The sequence below is a fragment of the Eutrigla gurnardus genome (assembly GCF_963514095.1).
Source record: "Eutrigla gurnardus genome assembly, chromosome: 13".
NCBI classification, from domain to species: domain Eukaryota; kingdom Metazoa; phylum Chordata; class Actinopteri; order Perciformes; family Triglidae; genus Eutrigla; species Eutrigla gurnardus.
Window position 1 is genome coordinate 12,568,165 of NC_139936.1, and position 22,741 is coordinate 12,590,905.

General features: G+C 41.5%; 2 protein-coding genes across 5 annotated transcripts; one reads left to right on the top strand and one right to left on the bottom strand.

The window, feature by feature from the left end:
- Window positions 1–332: 332 nt before the first annotated feature.
- Window positions 333–13,050, bottom strand: ark2cb (arkadia (RNF111) C-terminal like ring finger ubiquitin ligase 2Cb). 4 transcript variants are annotated; one of them, XM_084025493.1, is made up of 9 exons: window positions 12,842–12,995; window positions 9,302–11,924; window positions 8,860–9,178; window positions 8,565–8,693; window positions 7,590–7,719; window positions 7,305–7,409; window positions 6,860–6,955; window positions 6,185–6,288; window positions 333–3,993 (listed from the first exon to the last, which is right to left on the bottom strand). In XM_084025493.1, exons 2-9 carry the CDS (start codon window positions 9,489–9,491, stop codon window positions 3,876–3,878), a joined length of 1,191 nt encoding a protein of 396 aa, XP_083881619.1. In that variant the 5' UTR covers window positions 9,492–11,924; window positions 12,842–12,995; the 3' UTR covers window positions 333–3,875. The 4 variants fall into 4 exon arrangements, with proteins under 4 accessions (XP_083881619.1, XP_083881618.1, XP_083881621.1 ...); XM_084025492.1 differs by having other exon boundaries at window positions 8,565–8,696; XM_084025495.1 differs by lacking the exon at window positions 9,302–11,924 and having other exon boundaries at window positions 12,842–13,050.
- Window positions 13,051–15,806: 2,756 nt separating this feature from the next.
- On the top strand, window positions 15,807–20,102 carry LOC311023186 (ATP synthase subunit alpha, mitochondrial-like). Its single transcript, XM_084024886.1, has 11 exons — window positions 15,807–15,958; window positions 16,428–16,503; window positions 17,123–17,292; window positions 17,555–17,728; window positions 18,045–18,211; window positions 18,335–18,635; window positions 18,809–19,033; window positions 19,134–19,241; window positions 19,395–19,539; window positions 19,653–19,803; window positions 19,899–20,102. Exons 1-11 carry the CDS (start codon window positions 15,899–15,901, stop codon window positions 19,975–19,977), a joined length of 1,656 nt encoding a protein of 551 aa, XP_083881012.1. The 5' UTR covers window positions 15,807–15,898; the 3' UTR covers window positions 19,978–20,102.
- Window positions 20,103–22,741: the final 2,639 nt, after the last annotated feature.

Below are 22,741 nucleotides of genomic sequence, written 5' to 3' on the forward strand. Positions count from 1 at the left end.
CAAAATAAAATCCATGTTCACAAATGAATATTATAGCTCACAGATGAAGGATGTTTGAAGCTGTACAATCGGATATACTCGCAATATTCACTTTTTGGACCCTTAATTTGATTTGTTTGTTTTTTATTATTAATTGAGCAGGACAAAGATACAATTTCTAAATTATCTCAAGCATATAATTGGCATTTCTGAACTGCACTGATAGAGATTTATCAGCAATAAGCTTGTACTGGCCAATATATTTAATTAAACCTGTTTATGGTTAAGTAGTTCAAAAGAAGTGATAATCAGAAATGATTATTTCACAGCACCAAATAACACCACAAGTTAGATTAGTTCTCAGCATTTTAGGCAGTTTATTTGAAAAACACATACAAAAAGATCATATACAAGACAATAAATAAAAAAGAGACAGAACAGTTTGGGTTAAGCTATGCAACTTTTTGCATCATCATTAGTAATAAATACAGTACAAAATCCACCCAGAGTGAATCTAAAGATTTTCCACAATATTCACTGATCATGTTATTCTTCATTATGATTTAGCTATTGCTTTCGTATTATTGATACATACTTCTACTTTTCTATAAAATACTCAAGATCATAAAACATTGCGCGGTTACAGCAAAACAGCAGTGTGTTGTACAAAGATGGCCACTTCCCTTTTTCACTGGCAGGTTAATAATCAACATTTTTTCAGCAGCAAAGAAACATCTGAAATATTCAAGAAGGTACAGCATCATATTAAACACATCTACAGAGCTACTCCCACATACACATAGGAAAACCTGAGAAGGACATGCATTAAAAAGCTTGTGCTTTAAGTTCTACTGTTCATTCCGGTTCATCAGCTTGAGTTAATACTATGGCTACTGTCCAGTTCGCTCTGGAATAATGGGGTACACTGTGGAGGACATGGGGTAAGGCCAGTGAGAGCACGAAATGAAATAATAAGACCAGCCAGCTTCATCCGAATCCAATACATGTTATAATAATTTGCAGGATTAGTAGAGTATAAATAAGAAATGCACACCGAAAACGCAGTTAGCTTATTATACCCAGGTGTAAAACACGCTATCTATATTGTATAACCACAGTACACCAGTAATTTGCTCAATAAGACCAATGGCTCAAGTTAGCATGTTAGATACTTCCCCAAATCCCACACAAAGCAATAGCCAGCAATACATAAGGACAGATAACTCATTATGTGGGTCCTAAAATAATAAGCAGTAAATTGAGATCCAGATACGATGTAATATGAAGATGGCCGAAATAAAACAGAATTAAATCATTTAGGACTGATAGTGGGAAACAAAGCAGTATCGTGTAACAAAAGCAAGCTAATTGTGGAGCCATACTAAGACAAAAAGGGATTGTACCCCGTCATTAGCTTGAGATCAAAGCAGCGATGATGTGTAATAAATGAAAATAGTTAATAGTAAAAGTCAAGAGGTGAATGATGAATGGAATGTAATCCAGATCAGCAGCACCATGCTGGCTAAAAAATGTGTTGGGAAAACATCCCAAAGTCAATTTTTCAACAGGTTTCTTTTTTTTCCTTTGAAAAAGAAAACACAGACGGCATGCAAAAGCATCCCCACCGACCAATGCATAATGAGGTATTCTTTTTTTTTTATATTTTGTGTTATTTTAAATAAATATATTGATTAAATTGCAAAGTTATGAGAGAGACATTAAATATTCCACCACAATAGCTAGCTAGCTACAGTTAGTAATAAATAATGATTGTTAAATACTTAAGGCATCTTTAATCACAGCATTCTATGTGAACTAGCAAAACCTCCATTTTCATCCATCTGTAGTTTTTTGGATGGAGGTTTCATACGAAAAGAAAAAAGAAAAACAAACGCAACACAAACAGTCAAGTTACCCTCCAATAATACACAAGGAAGCATGAAAATACTTGTAACTGAATAGAAACACAAAATCTAGGACAAGAACCCACACCACCAAACCAAAAAATCAGGCAACTCCATATTATAGTGCATTTACAAAACACAAGCTACATTATAACAACAATAAATATGTTTTTGCAGCGTTGCAGCTTTTTCTTCACTATGGTTAAAATGGACATGGACTCGGCATATTAGTACCATGTCCAAATTGGCATGTGAGCAAAAAAAAAACGAGAAGGAAAAGAAAAATGGCAGAAAAAGACAATTGAAAATAAAATTAATGTTAAGAACAATTGTTTGGTATTTTTCAAATGGATGGCTTTTTCTCCCTTTCACCCTCCTTCAAGTGAACTACGCCGACATGGTTCATGCATGATATAGAGAATACGGCTTCTATCACTGAACGTATCACAGTTGTTCTAGCAATACCATACACTACTACCATGGGGGAAGGGGGTGGGGACAATCATACACATTCGAGCACATATCACAGGCAAACTAGTTTGGATTTCCCCTGTAACACCAGACAGTCTTTTTTTTTGTCATAACAGTGGGAGCAACTTAGATTGAAATGAAAAGGAGCCGATACACAACAGAGGCGATTCACTGTATATAGAAATCACATGTGCTTGGTTGATAGGCAATAAGGTTCTGGTAATAAGAAATACAAATGTCAGATTTAATTCACTCTGATGGCGAGACCTCAGGCACTGCATCCTCAAGCCCATGCTGGCCTTTTCATGTCATTATCATGCCATGAGCGAGGCAACAGAGAGGAGTTGCAGTTAGACACGGATCTACTAGCAGCTAACCTCGGACATCGGGAGAGAAATGCTACATCGGTCTAAGATCCGTGTCTAAGGGCAACTTTGGTCGGCTCAGGATGAGTGGAGGGAGAAGAGTGGGCGTAGGGAGGTGAGGAGGGGGTATTAGGTGCATTCTTGTCCTCCTCCATGAATGAGTGGGGTCGTCATAGTATACGGTTCACATGCACAGACACACAGTCCCTGTTTCTACTGCTCCACAATATTAACGACACAGCCCAAGCCTGCCATACAGCATGCACATCTGAGGCCTCTGCTCTAGATAATAGAGGCCCCACTACAACACTACACAGATCACTTGAAGCCATGCCTGCAGTTAGCGGGTTTTGCATCGACTGATGGCATCTACTAACTGTTAATCCAAAACCATGTTAGACAAGAAAGAGGGATTTTTGGCCTTTTTACACAACTAGCTCTTTCCTCGTTATCTATGATTAATTAACACTCGGAATATTTGATAATTTGAGCTATATTTTTGACCTCTCGGTAGGTTTATTTTTCACAAACGTATTTCTCAAAAGGCTTTTGCTTGCTACACAACACTGTTACTCTGTGAATACTTATTCAGTACTATACTCCATTACACCACAAGCGTTCAGCTACGAGAGTTCACACCAAACATCCTCATGCTAATCATTTGATAATGTTCTGTACAGATGTGCTGAGGGCTTGGGCAGAGTGCAGCTTAAAGGATTTTTTCACAGGCCTAGGGGGAAAGGGTTTAGATGTAGTGGCAGGGAAATGGCCTTAATACGCCACACTGAGCTGGGGAGGTTGGTAGTCAGAGTGTCCTCTCTTGATGGCTGTATGGAGAAATGTACACAGGGTACACAATCTGACAGAATCTATGTGAAGCCTCAGCACATCTGTCCATACGTGTCCTTTTCTAACGTTTACATCCAGCAAGTCCATTTAAACCAACCTTCAGTCCAGCCACCTATCTATCCCCCATCCTTCGTTGTGTTGTAGGTTAGTGTGCTTTGTTGATCCCTCTGTCACAGCTGTCTCGGGAGGCAGGCTCGTTGAGTGATGCAGAGGGAAACAGAGGGGTGTTTGGCAGAGCTTCCCCCAGAGGGAGGAAATGGAGAATTAACAAGACCAGATCCAAAGCTGCAAAAGCCGACAGGAGCTATCAACTGTCTGGGGTGAGTTGGGTCTCAATGTCCACTCTGCAGATGGGGCACTTCCTGCTGGTAGCCAGCCACTGGTCCACACACCCCTGGTGGAAGAGGTGCATGCAGGGTAATCTCCTACAAACACAGAAGAGACACAGTCAAGTTTTGAAAATAAAAGTAGGGCATCTCTAAAATGTAAACTTTCTTCATGAGCAAAGATAAACAGCTCTGTTTTCAGCTTTATGATGCAACGCTTTCCATCTCTTCCTTGGGAACCCTGAGGTATTAACTGGCCAGAATAGGTACATAATCACTGCAGCATGTTCTGGGTCTACCCCAGGGCCTCTTACCAGTTGGACTTGCCTGGAAAACTCTAAAGGGAGGCTTCAAAATCAGAAGCTCAAACCACCTCAGCTGGCCCCTTTCTAAGCAAAAGCGGCTCTTCTCGGGAGTTCCTTTCAGATGTCTCTAAGGCTAAGCCGAGCAACCCGAGGAAGCTAAGCTCCTTCCGTTTCAACTCCTCTTGACCACAATGTTGATGCCACATCTAAACACCTGTCCATTTCACGCTCCATATTACCCTCACTCCTGGTCATATTCTGGAGGAGCAGAACGAAATAATCTGCAAAGAGCTGAGATTTAATTATTAGGTCCCCAAACTGGACACACACCTTGCTTGCTCTGGTTGCACCTTGAAAGTCTTTCCATGAAAATCATAAACAGGATCGACACAAGGGACAATCCTGGCGGAAGCAAACTCTCGCTTTTGAGACAGGCTCCAATGACATTCTCCAATGTGAGAAGTTGTTGGGTTTTTGACCATATAAAGATTGATAGTAAACCACATATATTTGGGGATTGGACTATTGAAAACATCATGGCCATTTTTTCAAGAAAGTAGTTTTCAGATTAATTGAAAATAATAGTTTAGCCTTAATGATAGACATTGGATGCTTGCAATAAATCCAGGATTAAACTGTTATTTCTGAAAAAGCCCAATCCAATTGACTGCTTCACACTTGAGATCTGAATGTGTCTCAAGTGACTTCTTGTGATAGAATTTCGCTTCGCATTTGATTTAATCTGCGGGGAAACTGCGACTGCCGTTTAAGGAAGTCCACATTTGCGCTTTATACTACAGTTAAAAGAAGGATTTCTTTGTGAATTTTGTGCAATTATGTGCATGTCGCATTTTGATGCATCGTGTGAACAGAACCAAAGGCATATGCTCTTCTCCCAGTTGTGTTTTAACATTCACCTTGTGAATTCCAAACTAAACAAAGCCCAAAACATTATGAATGATGAAAGTTTGATGAATTTTTGGATTCTTACCATCACGAGTTGCATAAACTGCTCCATTTCTTTTCATTTAAATACAACTCACCCCGACCCTAGAAAACCTGAAGGTTTCACCGACCTAGTAAAATGACTTCCCCTGTCACTTTGCCAGTTAGATCACAACACTGCACACACATCATAAGAATCTGTGAAATGCTAATGTTGCTGGAGGAAATCCTGTGATAGGATTTTCAAACCTGATGCTTTGAACTCACATGGCAGAACCAATTTAAGGTTAAAAACTGCTTCAGTTCTGTGTGTGCCCATTCAGGAAGAACACATTGTGAATGTATATAAATTAGCAAATCTTGTCAGGGGAAAAAGGCGCCTCAAGCAGCTTTCCCAAAACAACCGTAAGAGTACATTTTGGTTGCATCATTTAAAGCTTTAATCCACTGCATTGTAGCGGTCACACCGTTGGGCAGGAAACATAAACGTATTACATGGCTACAAGCTCACCAAAATATTCTTCTTTTAGAGAACGGGACTAATGCAATTAGTAAGGATGAGTTTTTGGGAATTCCATTAGTTTGGTTAGGTATTATTAACTCAAGAACCAAAGTCTTGGACAAATTGGAATTCTGACCTGAGGATGTTGCTAGATTAATGTCATGTAAAGAACAACATTTCAAGACAATCCAATACTATAAAAATTTCCCTTAAAAACCTAAAAATGTCAACCTGCTGGTGACGCTATAAGAAAAACCAAAGTCAATAGGATTCATCCTCTGCGGACCACAAATGCCTGTACAAAATTGCAAGGCAATTTAATATCTAAGATATTTCAGTCTCAACTAATGTGGTGGACTGACCAACATTGGCATACCAGTACTTTAGAATTGCTCAAAGCTGTATGTAACTGAGGACCAGGAGAGGTACAACAAATGTGTCCCCCAGGAGATAAACTGTATGCACAGCTTACGTTCACATCTGCATAATCAGCATTTTCACCCTCTCAAGAAAGCAAAAGATGAGGGTATAGTTGTACCTGACATCCTCTCCATCCTCCAGCATTGATAGACAGATGGTGCACTTCTCGTCGGTGTCCAGCTCTTCATCCTCCAGACACATCTTCAGATCCTGGGGTATTCTCTGCAGAGAGAGAGAGAGAAAGGCAAACAGACTTTAATTATGAGTATTATTATAAATGTGTCGCGCTGCTGCGTGCTAGGAGCTGATATGTTTATGCCAAGGGCGTTTTTCAGTCAGCCCAGGCGAATGAGTCCCCCAATCATGCTTCCAAGAAAAAAAAGAATAGACATCAGAAGGAAAAGACTCAATTATATCTTCTCACTCACAATGTACCAAATGATCTGACACTCTTCTCCAGAGTATCTGGGTCACAGTCAGTGTAGACGTTTTTTTTTTTAATTCATTCCACGCACATATCTGCAGACAGCTGGATGACTCATCCTCCGTCTTGAATTGTGCACACTGCAGACCCGTCTTGCTAATCTGCTAACTGAAATGAGTTTGACCTTTTGAACTACTGCGAGAGTCGTGACCCTCTATTCCCACTCGCCTTCACTCTTTCATCCTTTCAACCCACCGCTTCCATTCCCGTCTTTCGCATGTAGCTCCACTTATTTCTTGGCCAATGGCCTTGTCTGTACCAACCCACATCAAAAATATCCATCACTGAGCTAGCAAGGAAAAGGCTGACCTTTTTGTACTTGTGAGGGAAAGTAAATCTCTCTATGGTGGTCTGAACTGCTCCACGGTTTACACTGCCCAGCCTGTCCTCCAGCTGCAGAAGCTCCTGGAGAGGAAACATTGACAAGTATTTGCTTGCTGAGATGAACACAATTAACATTTGTGTAACACATTTAAACACAAAAGACACAAAAATGTGGAATGGGAAATTAAATTAGCACATCTGGGAACAGGAACGAGCCTCTCAGAAAACAACAGCATCTTGTTAAAATGAAAACAAATTGTGATTGAAGGCAGTTGGACCATTTGAGGCATCTGGAAGCCGGACTAATTGGAAATAAGATAATCGGTTACACACTCGGGTCTGTCCAGCGCATTGGTCACGGAGAAAACAATGATAAATGGGTGTAGACTGGTGTGTCTGCTGAGGAGAGAGAGGAAACAGCAGTACAGACCTCGTAGCTCTCTCTCACAGCAGACGCGTGGCGGGAGGGGTTGAGACTTTGCAGAGCCAGCAAGTGCAGCTGGGGATATGGGTAGTTTCTGATCTCATGGACAACCTGGAAGATGACAGATGAAAGAAGCTAGCATCAGCTCTGCAGCAGAAATCAGGAAAAAACTGGAACATAGGTCATCCACGGTCGTTGGGGATCAGGGTTATTCTCAGAAACCCAGAGGAGAGTCGCTGGGAGTTCATCGAGACGAGCATGATTGATTGCACTGAGGCAGACAGGGCTCACCACTTGTGTTGAGGCATTGTTTCTAGGGAAGTGGTGCATCCTGGGAGATGTCAAGTAGTGCTGATAGTGCTGCGGCAGCGGATGGATGTGATACTGGTGGGGGGGCAACCCAGCATCTACACTTAGATCCCTGGACAGAAACCAAAAAAACAACAAAACAAGCATTATTTAGGCCAGTGATTCCTAACCAGCGGCACTTGTGAGGGGCTACCTCAGCAGGTACTTGAAAGCGGTGGTGGAGTAAATAAATGCACGTATTGAGTCAGCTGTATTACGAGAACATTGTGTACAGAGTGTATGAAAACTATTTGGCAAGTGGGCAGACAAGTCTGAAAAGTTAGGTAAAGTAATGGAATAAGAATTGACAGTTGGCTAAAAGCAATAGATAAATGGTGGAAATGAATGGCCGTGTCTTCGAAGGGGCACTACGTACTTCAGCTTATCTGACAGAGCTATTGGGTACTGAAGACAAAAAAAGAAAGCACTGACTAAATATATGTGTGAACTGGCGCTGCACTACTTGAGTCCAGTCCTCGACCTCTCTTTGTGATTGTCTCGTCTTCCTAACCTGTGCTCCAAGTTGCTCTTTTATGTTTTTGTTGCTCATATTTTCATTGGCAAGAGATTTGCAACACTGAATAATAACCACATTTTGGCAGTCATTATCTCATGCATTTCTTTTACATACTTAGTTGAATGTTAACTTCTCCTTCACCTTTTCTACCATTGTTTTCCTCCAGCATTACAAGACATCATTTTACTTTTGATTTAACATTTTCTAGAGCTGCTGTGGGTAGTAGCTCTACCATTATTTTTTCCCTTCCTGATACATTTCTGTCGCATTTAGCAAGACATGTATAATATGTACTGCTAATGTTAGTGTCTAATAAGAGTTGGTTTGATTTGGGCTCTTTGTAAACTTGATCTGATCCCCTTTCACACTATATACATATACACACACACGGTTTTGCTTACCAGTCTGTGCCCTCAGCCAGGTAGCGAGGCTGCTGCACCACGGGCTGAGGAGGAACATGAAGAGGGGGAGCAAACTCATAGTTGGGCCGCAGTCTGTGGGGCTGGTGAGGAACTCTCTCTGGGGTGCGTCTACTAAGACAAATAACCACACTTTTGAAGAAATACTAGGAAAAAGTTCTCAAACATGATCTCACTGCAAAACCATGACGATAATTGGAAACCGAAACAATTCGTCCTTTTGATTTTTTTTTTTTTTTTTTAATAGTTTTAAATTCCCCTCAAACTGTGTGAATACCTGGAGGGTGGCAGGATGTGTCGGTGCTGGGCCTCGAGGATCTGCTGCTGGAGGAGGTATTGCTGGTGTAATGCCTGAGGTAGGAAGGGAGGGGCAGGTATGTCCTGGAACTGGGGAGCAGGGAGGGGGTTGAGGGGCGGGTGGAGCGGAGGGCCGTGCTGGTGGCCCGGAGGGGCCAGGTGAGGGTTAATGCCTGACTGTGGCTGCCCTGGGTGGGGCATGGGGAAGTCCATGGGCAGCGGAGCCTGAGGACCTAACTGGAAGTGCCGGCAGGAGGTAGCATGGCTGTGCTGCTGCTGTTGCCGGTTGAAATGGGATCCTGTGGAGGATAAGGAGAAGTTGTCAGGGACCTGAGGGGAGAGATTAGATGGAATTAATTGTGGGTGAAATGTGGTGTCACTGTGTGTGTGATATAACATGTTAATGAAGCCCTACCTCTTACCTAGGGTGAAAAAAACTTCTGTGGGGGTGGGGAAATGATGGTTACCACAAGTACCATGAACATGACAACCACTTTTGGTCCTGCACACAATATGCCAGCTTTCGTTTCTGTAATTGAATTTCCGACCTCTGGATCGACTGCTGGTCTTCAGATTCACAGACAAAGCGAACTGGATCAGAACCGGTGACATTTACCCGAATATGGTCTTCAATGTAGCTCTGTGCTTTTAATTGTTGCTGACAGTGGATCAGTGTCCACTAAGTAAAACCTTTAGTACCCGTCTGTCTATAAGACAAACAAACTACTGAGGTGCCAAGTCTCTATATAACCGTAAAGATCAATCCATCCTTGTTACAAACTTAACCAAAAACAAAGTTAACATGATTATACATCTCTGCTTCACAGAAACCTGCTGTATCTTTGTGCCTCGCTTACACAGTGTAGCTCTACAGTTATTCTCTCATACAACATTTCCTCTCAACATTCAGCAGTTGAGAGGAAATAGCTTAAATGCTTTGTATACCCTCTCCAACCACAGCTATTTGGCAACTGCTGTGAATGGACTGCTGAGGAGACTGAACAGGGAGAACAAAACAGGCTAATTTGTGCTAGGGTGTAATGTGGTCCTACTAATACTACCCGTAACCTTAAAACATGTTTGATTATGGATGGTCTGAGAAAGTGCAAAAACAAATTTAGCTTTTAATATTTAAGAAAACCCTGGCTGAAAAGGGAGCCATGATAGGTCTGTAGCGAAGCAGGATTCTCTTTGCTCTGTTATGTTCATCAGGAAAAAAATGAAGCAGTGATTTTTACAGGTTAGACCTCAAAATTGTGCAGCAAAACTCCAGTAAGGTTAGACTTTAACCCGCTTAGACAGTGTAAAGGAGACAGCGAATTCTGATGTGAACAGTGATTGATTTTTTTTTTTTTTTTTTTAAATCATGAGGAAATAGGCAAGTCTACATTGCATTTACTAAGAGTACGCTTGAAAAATGCAGTATGATTTTAAAAACACACCCAGCAAAGATAAGCAGCATGACCTTCCAGCATTATTTTGAGGTCGTCAGTGTTGCCGGGCAGACAAGAGATGACCTTGCTGGCATGGGTCAAAGGCTCAAGTCTAGACTGTAAGTAGCACACTGCGTTTTCAAGCGTCTCAGTGAAAACGATCACCATGAATGACAGCAGATAGACTCATTCAGGCCCTGTGATGGAGGAAGCGTGGAAATTGTCTATCTTTGTCACAGCGGGAGAGGAGGTGGGGGTGGAGGGGGGAAGGGGCGGATAGGGACAAGGGAGAGGGAAGACAATAAATGGAAATCAGCAAGAAGCACACTGAAGGTTAGGAAAAACACTATATTCTTTATTGAAAAATATTAGTATATGTGGAATTTGTTTTGTTTTTTCTTGTTTGTTTGTAATAATAGAATAAATCCATGCAACAAAAATAAACAACATAGACTGAAGGCAAGGCCCACCATGCTCCATATAGGGTTAAAAAAGAACAAAAGCGGCATCCAATGAGCAGACGTGTTGGCTACAGCACATGATTTCAGTACAGCAGGGTACATCTTTACTACAGAAAGATTACATTGGATTTTCACTAGTCAATGTCCAAAAACAAAAACAAAAAAATTATGAATCATAAATGTGACCATGCATTGAAAGTACTATTACCAGAACAAAAGGTAAAGAGAGACCACAACCAAACAATAAAGACGTTATTACTAATAGAGGATCTCTTTAGCAGTGCAGGAAAATAGGCATCCCTGTGAAATGGATAGCATTTTGGCCTTATGTTAGTGGGGAAAATTGGAAAGTGATGAACCACCAGTGAGCATGTTTTGCTTCTGTAATTGTTTAGTTTAGTTTGCCTGCGAGGGCAAAGAGCCCTTACAATTCAGTGTGATTCAAAGCTTGAAATTTGCAAAGGGAACAAAAGGATTACACAAAAATGGAGACAGTTATGGCAGGTTGTTGTGTGCAGGTGCAGTGTACGTTTCAATCATTTCAAGTGATCACATGACAGCATTTGCTTGAATGCTGCGTTTTTTAGCAATACAAAATGTCATGCATATGGTTCTAATTTGCATGCTTTTTTTTATTAAAAGGTAATTTTAATTATGTACATTGCACCTTGTGTGAAGAGAAGGAAGATGAGCCAAATTCTGGTGTTCAACAATGCAGTGCAGTATTTAAGATCATGCAAAATGTATCCACTTTACAGGAATTTACAGCATGTTGTCTATCAAGACTGGATGGGAGGTACACAATGACATTCAACTGATATCTAAAAAAATGAGCTAAGATGTTAACTCAGTGCTACAGCAATTTGACAGAAAAGACAAAAAAGGTGCTCTGTTCTAGGTGTTAGCTATTGTTTTTAGTCTGCTTAACATGGAAAGTCTATGGCTGAATACATCTCGGGGAGGGGGTGTTTTTTAATACCAATGTCGTCTTCTGATGGAAAGAGGAAATGAAGAAGGGATTCACAATACAGCTAAATGCAGAGAACAGGCAGAGGCCACGCCACACCACACAGCAGCAGATGATCATTAGCTACACAATGGGGGGGACGACAAAGATCTGATAAATGCAGAATGTAGAGCCAGCCTCCATACTATGAAACAGGGAAATAAGAACAGAAATAAAAGCACAATGAAATCATTGATGCCACTGTTATGAAATTAATGTTACACTGTAGCTTTACCATTGTTTAACTGTAGCCACATACTTGGGTCCTTTTTTTGCAATTCGGCAGCTTCAAACGAACAGCTGCTGAATTGCCAATTAGCAAATATAAAAAAACGACTGATAGTTAAATAACTCGGAAGTCCGAGCTCCTCCGGCAATTGGTCCATGTATCGATTAGTACGCTGGCTAAATGACGCGGATAATAATTACTGAAATCACAACTAAAAAAACGGCGAGCGCTAGCAGAAGCAGATGATCTTCAAATGACATCATCCAGGAGCAGATAAGCTGACTGGCTGGAAAGGCTACGTCTATTTTGCGGTATTTTTACAGTGCAAATACACGGTAGCGCCTTTGAGGGGATATAACAAAATGCCGTAACGTTACTAAAATAATAATAACCGCTCCCGTAACATATATGTAAGGTTGACATTGTCTGACATGATTGTATATGCGGTTATGCGTTTCGGACGTCAGGTATTTTTTGGACAGCACGCCCCGTGCATGTGAAAACCTTTGTGAGAAATGTTTCCGTTCCAAGACATAGCCTCTGCCAACGAGACAGTTAGCTTATCTTTAGCGGCGGTATTTTTCTTGCTTTTGGGCAGAATTTCGACAGGCAGACAACGTTATCCGTTGGTCTATATCAATCTGCAGTGAGTACGAATTGAAGTAGTACCGCGCTGTGGGCTTTTTCGCGAATAATTTAACTGTTAATTTTAAGCTAGCTAACGCGAGCTAACCCAACGGCTAAACTCGAGCTAGCTAGCCAACAGCTGCAGTGAATATTAAGATAAACAGGGCACATGTTTTTTTGGATCGATATAAATATGAATACCGTACCTCTGTTTCTCACTGAGCCGAATACAGGAAGAACCAGATATCCGACATGCACTAAGACCATCCTGGGATCCTTATCTTATGATTCCGCTGGGTTATTTGGAGAGAAAGAGGAGTAGTAGCCCATGCGGATCTACATTCAGGCGGTTGGTTGTTGCTGGCTCGCTAGCACCACAGGCAAACCCTCCGAAACGACTGTCTGACTCGCTCGGTTGTCGTTGACAAAAGCAGACATGTCATTTGATATCCGGAGCAAAAGAGGGCGATGTTGCGGCGCTACGTAACAAAACAGGAGGCATCTCTCGGTTAATCTCGATTTATCTAGATATACATACTATTAATAAACTGTTGGTTCATGTTGAGAGCGACAATCATACACAGTAGTTACATAAAGAAAAAATCTTTAATTTTCCACTCAGCGTTGCACTGCAATACAGTTGGAGAACTCGCAATGATTTCGATACCTGGCTAATGAGGCTGAAACTTATATGGACTTATATTAAGGTTTAACATAACGTTCATATTAAATTATCAAATAAGATGGCCATTATTTTTGATTGATTTGATTGTTGGGGGGGGGGGGGGGGGTTACAGTTTCTGGAGCTCAAGTAATCAAGCAATCTTCAAACTGCATATTCTGTCAGACCAACAGTCTAATCAACTAATTGATTAAATTTTAGTCTTGAGGCCGAACTGAGATCAATTTGAGGATTTAATCAGGTTTAATAAATATCCCTCCAGAGCCTTTTCACTGCGTATTGCTCATCATAAAATCAGTGGAATGCCCCTTTAATCATATTTCAAATGACTGTTGCAGTCTTGATTTGGGGAATGGGCAGCTGTGGCTAAGGGGGGAGAGTGGGTCACAAGGTTGGTGGTTTGATCCCCGGCGGCTCCTCCTGTCCGCATGTTGAACTGTCCTTGAGCGAGACCCTGAACCCCAAGTTGTTTCCAGGAGAACATGGGAACACTTTATGCTTCCTAATGATGTGCAAATTCCATTAATGGAAGAATGCATTTAAAAACAAAAAAAATCAACTTGTAAATGGCCAATGTTGTTTTTTAAGTCATGAAGAGTTTTTGTCAAAATATCAATGTTCTGCTCCTTGTAGATAATTTATCTCAGTTACACAAGCTTGACTAAATTGCTTCTTTTACTTAAAAATACAACCAATCCCACTCTGTTAAAACCACTGAAGAAAATGTGTCTTCGCCCTACATCAAAACATTTATTTTCTAATATAAAGCTTTATCTTACATTCATTTTAAACCTGATGTTCTAAATTATTCATTTTGTAAAAAAAATCTGTCTTTTGTTTTGGACATATTCTAACGTTCATAAAGGATTAATTATGGTGAATTGCAATGTGTAATGGTTGATGACATTAAATCTCAATATATTCCTTTCTTTGTCTAACCTATCCTCCTTAGTTGCCTTTCGTTTTTTTCTGCATTACTGTTTAAATAATTAATACAAGTTCAACATTCATAAGTTCATTATAAACTGCAGCCAATTTCTTTTTGGGTCTTTGTGATTCAATTGACTTTTTCATTCAGTCATACCTGTTAATTCAGGCAGTAATTGCCTCCCACACCAACTGTCTTTGTTGCAGCTGTGTTGCGCCACTTTCTAAGGATGAGCTTGTTTTCATCATTAACATAAAGTAATATGTCTAACTCTCTCCCGGTTGCCATGGTGAATCGTACCATACCATCTGATGGCATGTGTATTTTAAAACATTTCAATATATATTGCACACTCAGTCATACAAATCAGGAAGGCAGACTTGAATGGGCAGGAGAACTTTTAAAAATGTAAAACATGACATTTGTCTGTAGAACAACTGTACAGAAGATACTTGAGTGACACATTTAGGCCACCTCCTCCTCATCCTCTTCATCATCCATTCAACAAAGTAGCTGCTGTTCTTGTTCTGCGCATTGAGCATCTGCTCGTTCACCTCCTTCATGGACATGTGACTTCGGAGATGGCAGCCACAGACAGGTAGCGGCCGTGTGGTGGGTCACAGGCAGCTTTGCGTCGAACATCTGCTGGATGAGCTGTGGCCGTTTTTTTCTCGCTACTGTCGCGCTGTAATACTTGCTCCTTGGTGATGTTGGGACTTGTATGTATTGTATAGAAATGTATTGACTCTGAAAATCATGAGCGTGTTCTAGTCCTGCTCAATGTGTAAAGTGACCTGAGATCACATTTGTTGTGATATGACACTAGAAATACAATTGAATTGAATTGGCACAGTAAGTGCTCGGTACTGCTGGCCTTAGCTTGTGAGGGGAGCAACGCCTGTCATGAAGAAGTGCAGACAGGGGGGGATGGCACCATGTTGACAGCAAGTCAGGTCAGTGCTGAGCTGACCAGGGGACCTGAGGCAGGTGGTGACGCCACTCATGGTGGCAGAGACCAAGTGGCTGAGGTCACCTGAGGGGCTTGTGAGTTAAAAGGTACGGAAACAGATGTCATAAAGGGCCTCATTGTCGATGCAGAAGGTCTCGTCTGTGTTTTCTACAAGCTGGTGGACTGACAGTGTGGTGTAGTAGGGCTCATGTGACAGCGCTATTACACAACTGTCACTTTCTGCCGCCATGGACTCCACCTGCAAAATACCTTTATCAGTGTTTCAAACACCAAAAGGATCTATATTCTGTCCACTCATTTACATACATAGTGGGGGAAAGGAATTAAGTACATTTACCCAAGTACTGCACTATTAAGATACAATTTTAATGTTATGCTACTTTATACTTCAGTTTCACTACATTATATTGTTTTATTTATCTGACACATAAAGACGCTGTAGATTAGTAGAAGTAAGTAGTTAAGTGTGCTGTATTATATTTTATATTTTACATATACCACTCCTTACATGTTATGTTTATAGCCTGTAGCATCTCCAGGACTGCAGGGGGCAGAGTTGAGGAGTAAAAGAGGGAAGTGTCCCATAAATAGAAGAAGAGTTCATTCAGCCATTACGATCTTCTCACTCTCAGCCAGGTCGAAGCCGCTACTGGTGGAGGACAGTTCATTAGCAACCCGTCAAAATGTTATCCGTGAGAGTTGCAGCAGCTTTGGCCAGGACCCTTCCCAGAAGGGCAGGATTTGTAAGTATTAAACAATCTATGTCTGCTGGGGCTTTTGCAGCAAGTTTGTCTGATATCTGTGTGAACCTTGTGGGCGTGAAGGGTATTGTTAAGGCCGCCAGCTAACTTATCGACTTATTAATGCGGCCTTGAACGCAACTAGGAACTCGCATTGATAAGGTGACTATAAATTCGCATTAATAACCTCGACATGAATGCATCCAATGTGTTTGTCGAAGTTGCCCTTGTGAAACGACGGTCTCCGTCCTGCAGCAAGCAGCGCAAATGTCAGCACGCAAGCTAATGCTAGCTCCCAGCTAACGACTCATTCAGCCACGCTTTGAAGGTCAGGAAGCCTGACAGCGCATGTCATCTTCGCTGCGCAGCGTTACACTAGCTCAGCATTTAAAGTGTGCATTTTATCCTCCCACTGCGATGTTTATATGGAACTATGATTTGCAATTAACGCCAACTCTGTCGTTTTAATCAGGTGTCCAAGGCTCTACCAGCCGCTTGCGTCGGGGTCAACCACCTCCACACACACAGACCATGGCTGCAGAAGACAGGTGAGCCGTAAACAACATATGAACTGTATCCTCTTAAAGTCGGGGTCAGCCCCCGAAGGTGATTAATGAAGGCATTGCTTATACTATGTTTACGCAGCTTGTCTTTGTAATTGCTGTGTTGAACAAACGGAATAACATTCAACTGGTGTACATGTTTATCTGGGTATCCATATGTGCTTGAAAATATCTGGTAATAGCTATAGAGTCTATACGTTTTTAAAAACAGTTTGCATAGAAGAGACACTGACAAAATCATAGCAATGTCAATATTGTTGACATGAGTCAGCTGGTAGAATATTTATGCTAAGCTAGGTGGTGGATGAATTGGTCTCAAAGGAAGAATTGTTTTATTAATCAAGTGGCAATCAAGTTAATTCTATTATATATTACAGTGTTCTCATGTCATCAAGTTCCATGATTTATATATAGACATCTGGTTTTCCTTTTAACAATTTCTATATATTTTATAGTGGCAAAGTGGGGTCCTATAACATGCATGTTGTTTTTACTTTTTTACCTATTGAATGTACGGCACTTTGTTCAGTGTGAACTGTTATAAATGTGCTTTTATAAATAAATTTTACTTACTTACTATGTCTTGTTTTGTTTTTTTTTACAGGCACCGCCGAGGTGTCCTCAATCCTGGAGGAGAAGATCCTGGGAGCTGACACCTCTGCAGACCTGGAGGAGACGGGACGTGTGCTGTCCATTGGTGATGGTATTGCCAGAGTGTATGGGCTGAGAAATGTCCAGGCAGAAGAGATGGTGGAGTTCTCCTCTGGACTTAAGGTATGTAGAAAAAGATGCCATGAATCACGGATGTTTTGTTTCCAGGTTCTAAATGCACAAATGTAAAGCTACACCAAAGACCTTCCCATTGTAATATTTATTGAAGTGTTTTCACACACGGTACAGTCAGCTTGAATTGACAGGCTCCAAAACATTAAATAGCTAACATATTTAGTTTAGCTCTCTTCATAACCTATATGCCAACGCAACCCGCGTAACACAATAATTCTGCTTATAAGTTTTGTTTTGTTGTTTTCTCCAGGGCATGTCTCTGAATTTGGAACCCGACAATGTTGGTGTTGTGGTGTTCGGTAACGACAAACTGATCAAGGAGGGTGACATCGTGAAGAGGACTGGTGCCATTGTGGATGTCCCTGTAGGCGAGGAGCTGCTTGGCCGTGTGGTGGATGCTCTGGGAAATGCCATCGATGGAAAGGTAACATGAGTCTTTAGTCACTATAACCTATGTTTAAGTAGCAAATCGGATTACCATTGCTGAAGTTTTGATCTTTCAGATTACTTCTAGCTGGAATCCGTTAGAGCTACACCAATTCTTGCACTTAATTAGTTGTGCAGATGTTGTGAACCATCTTCACACCAATAATACACAACATTTCAGTTACTGATTTGATTGATTTTAAAATAACAAATTTGAATCGTTACTTGTTTAATTAAAATAGCTTTATTTGGCACATCTGTGAGCATATTGATGTCTGTTTATCTTTTAAAAATGCATATTTACTTTTCCTCAGGGTCCCCTGGGCGCCAGCATCAGAAGGCGTGTGGGTCTGAAGGCCCCCGGTATCATCCCCCGTATCTCTGTGAGGGAGCCCATGCAAACTGGAATCAAGGCTGTGGACAGCCTGGTGCCCATTGGTAGAGGCCAACGTGAACTGATCATTGGTGACAGGCAGACCGGGTAAATGCGAAAAATACATTTTCATTAGTCTTTGGACATATGACAATTCTCTGGATTGAAGGGCGCTAAATCTAAGTTAGATTTTTGTAGTTAATGCTTTTTAAATCTATCTCCATGCTCCAGCAAAACCGCCATTGCCATCGACACAATCATCAACCAGAAGCGCTTCAACGAGGGAACCGATGAGAAGAAGAAGCTGTACTGCATCTACGTCGCCATTGGACAGAAGAGGTCCACTGTTGCTCAGCTAGTGAAGAGGCTGACTGATGCTGATGCCATGAAGTACACCATCGTGGTCTCTGCCACTGCCTCCGACGCTGCTCCTCTGCAGTACCTGGCCCCATACTCTGGCTGCTCCATGGGAGAGTACTTCAGAGACAACGGCAAGCATGCCCTGATCATTTATGATGATCTGTCCAAGCAGGTGAGGGCTCACATTGCTGCTTTTATAATGAAACCAAAAAAGGGAAATTCTGTAAAGCTCACAAAGCTTGAAATTACAGTTTAAGATTTCCCTGATACATGTTGCCCATGATTAGTTAGCAGCTGGAAAATATTGCCTGCATGCATGGTAAATTTGTCCCCTCTTCCTCCCAGGCTGTTGCCTACCGTCAGATGTCCCTGCTGCTGCGTCGTCCTCCTGGTCGTGAGGCTTACCCCGGCGATGTGTTCTACCTGCACTCCCGTCTGCTGGAGAGAGCCGCTAAGATGAACGACAACTTTGGCGGCGGCTCCCTCACTGCCCTGCCCGTCATCGAGACCCAGGCCGGCGACGTGTCTGCCTACATCCCCACCAATGTCATCTCCATCACAGACGGACAGGTTAGTCCAAAGTTGTCATTCATATATTTGGTATCGTATCCATGAAACCTTCTAGATCACAGTGCTCTTACGTTGTAATAACTTCATCTGTCCACTGTAGATCTTTTTGGAGACTGAGCTGTTCTACAAGGGTATCCGCCCAGCTATCAACGTGGGTCTGTCTGTGTCCAGAGTAGGCTCTGCTGCCCAGACCAAAGCCATGAAGCAGGTGGGTTTTATTTTTTTGATTTAGACATTTCTTTCATGTTGACTGAGTGTTCAGTAAATCGTTAACTGCTTTATCAAAGTAAATTCTGCATTTCATCGAATAGAGGCACCAATTTCCACCTTTTTTATAAAGTCACGTATTTCTACCCTACAGGTGGCCGGTACCATGAAGCTGGAGCTGGCTCAGTACCGTGAGGTGGCTGCCTTCGCCCAGTTTGGCTCTGACCTTGACGCTGCCACCCAGCAGCTCCTTAACAGGGGTGTCAGACTCACAGAGTTGCTCAAGCAGGGACAGTACTGTGAGTATCATATGTCAAACAATGTCTGTCTCCCAAGAAGTAAAATGGAAATACTATGCTGGTTTTGTATGTCTCACAATGCAAAACTAACCTGTCTCCCCCACCTCGTCCAGGTCCCATGGCCATTGAGGAGCAGGTAACCGTCATCTACGCTGGTGTCAGAGGTCTCTTGGACAAGATGGAGCCCAGCAAGATCACAAGGTTCGAGAGCGCTTTCCTGCAGCACGTCCTCAGCCAGCACCAGGACCTGCTGACCGCAATCAAGTGAGAGATTTCTCCGCCACAATGTTTGATCAGTTAACATGGATATTTACAGTTTAAAAAAAAAAAGTGTTGACTTGACCTGTTTTTTGTTTCAGAGCTGACGGCCAGATCTCAGAGGCATCAGAGGCTAAACTGAAGCAGGTTGTACTTAGTTTCCTGTCCAGTTTTGAGTAGTGGCTAGCACTTCTCTTGATCTTCAGTGAGCTACGTGTCTGTGACCCCATTATGCTTATATATGTGATAACTGAAGGCCAAAACCTCCATGTACAGATTTCTCCAAATAAAATTTTACAAAATTACTGTGGTGTAAATTCTTCTGATTGTGCACATAACTACAGTACGTTTAGTGTTTAGGCTATTTCCCTGTGAGCAGATCTCACCAATGGCAGAAGAGTAATGTCTCACGTGAGAAGAACACATTTCAACACATTCATGTCTGCCTAATATTTCAGTGTACCAAAACGTAAAGGTAACGTACATAACAATCCACATAGCAGTCTTGAATTCTGTTTACTGTAATGAGTTGTTCATAAGAGCATTATATTTATGAGTGTGTGTGTGTAGACTTTTGGTCCATACTGTTTTCAAAGGATGGAAGGACTGTAAACCCAGTTTCCAAACTGGTTGAAATGATGGGGTGAAATGTTTGATACCATGATAATAAATTCAGTGACTGTCACACATCAACTCCTCGTATTGTCCTGTGTTATATGTCCCGAAAGACTGCTCCAAACCACTGACTTTGACTGTAGTGAGAATAGATAGAGATTTGTGGTCTGAAACAAATATGCATTATGTAACTCGCATAGCACATTTATATATAAATATGCATTTGAAATAGTGAGTGCTCTTCCATCTAATCTGCAAAAGGCGACAATTTACAATTTAAAAAAAAATGTCATCAAGTAATAACATATTCTTGTCAACTGGAACATGGTTTAAAAAAGTGAAAATGAATGCCCAAAATATAAGGGTCTGCTTCAACCTGCTTGTTTTTGCCCTACCCCAAGAATAGTCAATTTTCATAACTGTACTGAATGATTAAAACTGATTTAAATATGAGTTTTTCTATGCATAAATGAATCAACTATTTGCTCAGTTTCTAAGTGTACAGTAAAATGATAATTGTAAAGCAAATACTGTGTTCCCCCCTTTGTCCAGTAGGTGGCCATAGATGCCATAAAGTAGACTGAGCTACTCAGCAGACTCAGCAGTAGTTCTCAACTGTCACTCGTTGATGGTGGACTGCATTTGGACCTAGTTGCTAGAAGGCCCCACAACAGTCAAGTATGTAGTATTTTAAAGAAAATTATATGAATTTGACCATCATACATACACAATAAGAGGATGCAGCAATGCCGTTCTCCCATTTTACTAATTCTCTCCCTACTTTCCACTCATTTTTATACAGGTTTACAATTGCATCAATTGGAAATCTTGGGTTCGTCAACAGTTTCTCATCAAAAACACACTGGCTGCTAATGTTGAGCGTAACAATATTCCCACCGACACCATGCAGCGCCCTTATGTAAAAGCCTTTATTTTCATACCTGTGTTTCCACAACAGGACATTTGTATACCAAATGACCCAATCACATTCACACCTCATTCCCCAATGTTTTACTTCTCTCGTGGTTTTTTGTCTCCTTGGAAACCGGAACAAGATGAGACAGACAGACTCCAGCTGAAACTTTAAACTCTACTCTCACATAGGTGGAGTTCAACGAAGCTACAATTCCATCCATTGTTTCCCTTTGTTTGTTGATACTCTTAATAGGATCCTGTAGTGTCAGGTTCTTCGAGTAGTCATGATCTCAAGAGAAATGGGCTGGTACAGAGTAAGGAACAAAAGGCAGTGTAGTGTGAGCTGAATTAGATTTATGCTGTTTCGGTGCCAAATTGTTGAAAAACTGCCACTGCAGTCACTTGTTCCTCCAGTGGCATCACTGCCTGGCCAGATAAAGTGAGACGTGTGACACGTGAGAGTGAATGGAGCTGCTTTCAATACAGACTATTGTCGAGGTCAGCGTGAGAACAACAGAGAGCTCTGTGGTGCAGCAGACAACATGATCGGTCAGATTTCAGACGTGGGGGAAGGTAGAAGTGATGCAACAGCAATATTCTTTCAATGGAGAAAGCGGACTTGGAGTCATGAACCAGCTATCTATGAAATATGAATCAAAATATTAAGCAATAGTTTTCAAATTCCCCTTGATGTTGATGAGTGTTCTCCAATGCATATTAATCAGATCTTTTTTTCATAGCATTTTGCAATTTCCCCAGGAGAGTCCACCCAGCGTTTTAAACCACCTATTTCTACATCCTGGTTCAGTTCTCTTTATGCATAGTTTCAAGCGAAAGTACTCAGGAGGGAATCTCTAAAACACCCATTCATTCATAATCCCTAGGTAGTACGAGCACTAGTGCTGTTCGACCTCTTAATCAAATTTGTTCAATGGGGTCAGCAGAGTTTAGTCAATAAAGAGACAATGGTACGTTTCTCTGAGGGAAGTTCGTAAATCAACACATTCCTAAAAATTACATGCTGAAGTACGGCAATAATTGGCAGTGGATAACCGAAGCTTTAACAGGACCTGAGACTGAGAAAGTTTCACCCGAGACAACAGGATGAAACAAAGCCCAACGGTTACAGAAGTATTTCATCATGTGATTTGCTCACTCTCCTGCCTCCAGCAGCCAACATCAGTTGAACATCAAGCAACCACTTCTTTCAGAGGTCCATGGCACTTACAGTTTAACTGACATTGTTACATCCGTCATTTTGTCCGAGCTGTGACTTAACAGAGATCTTTTATCTACTCCGCAAATAGTGGCATCTGTAATACTTTCATTACAGCAGATTTTCAGTAGAATTTTATGCAACTCAGACTCACTCATCTCAATCAAATCTCAACTCAAAACCCACCTCTTCAAAAAA

Coding starts and splice junctions, on each gene's coding strand:
- ark2cb (XM_084025492.1), bottom strand. CDS start 9,491: ATGTCACCGGTTCTGATCCAGTTCGCTTTGTCTGTGAATCTGAAGACC. Junction 8,697..8,859: donor CACATCCTGCCACCCTCCAG/GTATTCACACAG, acceptor TATTTGTCTTAG/TAGACGCACCCCAGAGAGAG. Junction 3,994..6,184: donor GAGGATGGAGAGGATGTCAG/GTACAACTATAC, acceptor CTGTGTTTGTAG/GAGATTACCCTGCATGCACC.
- LOC311023186 (XM_084024886.1), top strand. CDS start 15,899: ATGTTATCCGTGAGAGTTGCAGCAGCTTTGGCCAGGACCCTTCCCAGA. Junction 17,293..17,554: donor AGTTCTCCTCTGGACTTAAG/GTATGTAGAAAA, acceptor TGTTTTCTCCAG/GGCATGTCTCTGAATTTGGA. Junction 17,729..18,044: donor GAAATGCCATCGATGGAAAG/GTAACATGAGTC, acceptor ACTTTTCCTCAG/GGTCCCCTGGGCGCCAGCAT.